General features: G+C 28.8%; 1 protein-coding gene across 1 annotated transcript; it reads right to left on the bottom strand.

Annotated features, from left to right (window-relative positions):
• Nucleotides 660–2,194, bottom strand: LOC107647888 (putative ER lumen protein-retaining receptor C28H8.4). The gene is made up of 4 exons (XM_016351936.2): nt 1,766–2,194; nt 1,305–1,645; nt 1,012–1,217; nt 660–919 (listed from the first exon to the last, which is right to left on the bottom strand). The coding sequence occupies exons 1-4, from the start codon at nt 1,986–1,988 to the stop codon at nt 871–873; spliced, it is 819 nt and encodes a 272-aa protein (XP_016207422.1). The 5' UTR covers nt 1,989–2,194; the 3' UTR covers nt 660–870.

Below are 3,736 nucleotides of genomic sequence, written 5' to 3'. Positions count from 1 at the left end.
ATTTGAATAATTTGAATAAGGGAAAGGCGGCTATGGGAATTCGAAAAGCAATGAAAGCTTATTAGCTTGTGCATTGGAAAGGCAATTCCAGTTCACAATTCCTCATTCGAGGTGCGGGGCAATTTATAACAATAATAAGAGGACAAAATGTGCAAAATAATAATGCAAAAGCACATAATTAATTTAATATTCATAACCAATCATTAGTAGAACTGTTTAAGGTTAGGTAGAGTGGGATAAGCATCAAATTTATATATAATTAAAGAGAAAACCAGCTATATATACCAATAGGATTCCTCTGTATTAAAGTCATATCACCTTCTAGATTTTACCAACAACTAGTTGTAATGTGGTTAATTATCTATACGAAATGAAGTTTTAAAAAGAAACAAATTATTGCGGTTAGCTATTGAGTATTGACACGGATGAAGTACACACCACCTTTTTGTGAGAACTTGTAGTTCCTGAAAATCCTGCTGTTGTGTGTGTTGTGTTTATTTGCTCTCTATTATATCAGAAATATGAATGCATGATGTATGTTTAATGTTTGTTTTCGATGAGACATAAATTTTAGAAGTACACACTAATACACAAAATATATGTATTTAATATCTTGCTATAAAGTTAGGATGCAACAATACACTGATGTAAATGTATACTACCCTTCTATTTGTTACATATATTAGCTAGGTTGGAAGAAAAAATATATGAGGTGTCAACTAATTTGATTAACTTGCACTTTATATATATGGATTAATTAAAAGTTTGTTGAAGGTACATATACGAAATTTGTGATCTATAATGGTTAAAGTCCTAGATACATCCTGAATAGTGTTGATTGATGTTGAATCCATGAAAGATTTAATTAATTTACACGACTCCTGAAGGAAGGCGAAGAACAAGCTGTCCACCAAAAAGGCTGCATAGAAAATAGTAATATAATGAATATGGAAAAGAAGTTGCTGTGAAAGATGAGGAATAATGAAAGAATGAATGAATGAATGAATTAACCTCTTGACATAATAGTAGCAAAAATCAGCGAGGATGAAAGTCTGAATAATTTCGGATAGGAGGACCATAGAAGGCCACAATCCATATCCTAGAGCTGTTAGAAGACGGCCTCTGGTATCTATAACCTGTAGAACCCAATGTGCACAACTCAAGAACCTTGCTATTCCAAGGGCAAATACATAGTGTGCCGTGAATGGTTCAACAATCTGAAATTAATTAAACATGATGATGAATAGAATGCAATAGATGTGTGAAGGAGAGAAGCAGCATGGAATATGAATGAAAGAATGGACCTTAGTGTTCTGCATGACCCTTAACTGAGGAAGAACAGAAACAGCTTCAAGATAAACACAAAAGGCCCAAAGAATCCTATTAACAATGTGATGTGTTGTTGCAGGATGAATGAGGAAGGAAAGGGCAGCACAGGGTATTATTACATAATGAATTGCAAAGTTGTCCTTATCATCCATGTAAGTGGAATTTAGTGTGATGCGCATCATATAAATAACCCAAAGGGTTGTTCCTAATGTTGCTAAATCCAGTAATGTATGGATATCATATTCCATCACAAAACTGCAATACAGTCTAACTCCTAGAAACATTGCTGTTAGTTCCTGACATTTTAGAGAAAGTCCTGCACCCAACACAAAATCCAAAATCAAATCTAAGGATATTAATTTCTATATGCATTCTTCAATTAAAACTAATTAACATCATCAATTCAATTAAATCACAAGAAATTAATTATACGAACCGGCACAAGAATTTTCTTTGGTGAGCTTGTAAATGAGTAAGGAGATTCCTAATGCATGAACGGCTTCGGCAGCCACAAAGAGATTGTCATGATTGTGAACCACCATGCGGAGGAACATTAAGGCCATGACACCGCAAGCCACGGCCAGAAAAGCCTTCATTTGTGGCGGTTGCCGCCGAAACCATGTGGATGCGGTGTGGATCGGTCTCTTTGTCGCCTTCATGATCTTATTCTCTTGCCTTTGATTAATTTCTTCTTCTATTCTATTCTATTCTATTTCTATGTTATCTCCTTCTTTCTCTATCTCAATTAAGAAGCCTTGTATGGTAATTAACACGATTTACAAAAATTAATTAAGTGGGGGTTTCAAGTGCATGCATGGCGGGACACGTGCTCTTGGATTGGATTTCATTAGTTCCTTGCTCAACTAATTTTGCACCATTCTTCATGTTTTAGGTTACGTATAATTTGCACTTGACAGGTTTGTAATTTAATATGTTGGGTTATACAAAATGTTACTTGTACACTAAAGTCACTAAAATCAGCTACTAATACATTTATCTATAAATATATATGTACTTTAATTTATTTTCAATATGTATTTATATTTGAGCATATATTTTATGAAATTCGAATATGAGATTTTTAGGTAAAGATAAAGAGACTATGTTATTTGAGTTATGAAGCAAAGATAAAACATTATATTTAATAAATTCTTTATCTTCATGAATAATTCTAAATTTTATATTCAATTTATTAAATTATCTTCAATTTTATTATTTTTTCAAAATTATTGATTTATATTTTTATTATATTCCTTCACTGTATCGAACACTATTATTTTCTTTTACTATTATTCTCTATACACATATCTGTCATTGTACCGCAACTTTCATATTACCATGTTCTCTTTTTTCGTTTTTTTCCTCCCACCTTCTCTTCACCCAATCGTAATTAATTATCATCAAGTACTATTATTATAATTTTCAATATTGTCTATCACTTTGATCTATAACCATCCATTATGTTAATTTTTATGAGTTGTTAAAGTGTTATTAAAAGAATTCGTTTTTGTCTTTTGAATATCTAAATGTATAAAAAATAGGACTATGCTAAGTGTACACCAAAAGTAGCCACCAAAGTTGGCCACCATTATAAAATACATATTAGAATATAAATACACGTTGAAAATAAATTAAATCATATATGTATTTATACACAAATACATTAGTGGCTGATTTTAGTGGTTGATTTTAGTGTACAAATAACATTTTTTATAAGAATAATAGTTTTTTTTATGTAACTGTTAAGTAACTTTATTGTTCCATTAAGAAAAAATTTAATACATAAAACATTAAAAAATTTTGTTCAAATTATCAAAATTTAATTTTAATAATCTTAAAAAATAATATTAAAATATATTATTTTTAACTAATATAATAAAAATAGTATATTATTGTAAGTTTTTAATTAATAATTATAAATTAAAGTTACAAGTTAATATAATATCTTAGAACAGAAGATTATCATTGTTTTTTATATTGGACTGTTATTATATAAGTTTTACGTATGAACACAATAATTAAACTACACTTTATTATTTCATTTTGTATGTTTTGAAATAATGCAATCATACTATAAGGATAACATTAATTTTTATAACTAATGCGAATTTTTTTACTATTTTGTTTGTCATTTAAATACTATCCATAAAAAATAATTACTTAAAATAAAACACTATATAAAGAGAGATAGAAAACTTTTAAATTTATCATTCTGATTTGTTTCTTAATTTTCACTTGATATTACTCAAATTTAATAAGTTGATGGTAGTGATTTTTTTTATTAGTTACAAAATTTCAACTCTCTCTCTTTCTCTACCTTAATTTTATTAAATAGTTTTTTTTATGTCAGAATATTTTTAACTTTCTCTAAAATGAATATTTTTTAAATTATCTAAAACATAAAATG

Source organism: Arachis ipaensis, chromosome B06 (assembly GCF_000816755.2).
Source record: "Arachis ipaensis cultivar K30076 chromosome B06, Araip1.1, whole genome shotgun sequence".
Classification (NCBI taxonomy): domain Eukaryota; kingdom Viridiplantae; phylum Streptophyta; class Magnoliopsida; order Fabales; family Fabaceae; genus Arachis; species Arachis ipaensis.
The sequence above is the reverse complement of the archived record's forward strand: the minus strand, read 5'-3'. Positions and strand labels throughout refer to the sequence as shown.

Bases quoted from the DNA above. Each gene is read 5' to 3' on its own strand.
- LOC107647888 (XM_016351936.2), bottom strand. From the start codon at position 1,988: ATGAAGGCGACAAAGAGACCGATCCACACCGCATCCACATGGTTTCGG. The intron at 1,646-1,765 runs GTTCGTATAATT...TGTTGGGTGCAG, and splicing joins CAAAGAAAATTCTTGTGCCG to GACTTTCTCTAAAATGTCAG. The intron at 920-1,011 runs GTTAATTCATTC...TTTTCTATGCAG, and splicing joins TGCTACTATTATGTCAAGAG to CCTTTTTGGTGGACAGCTTG.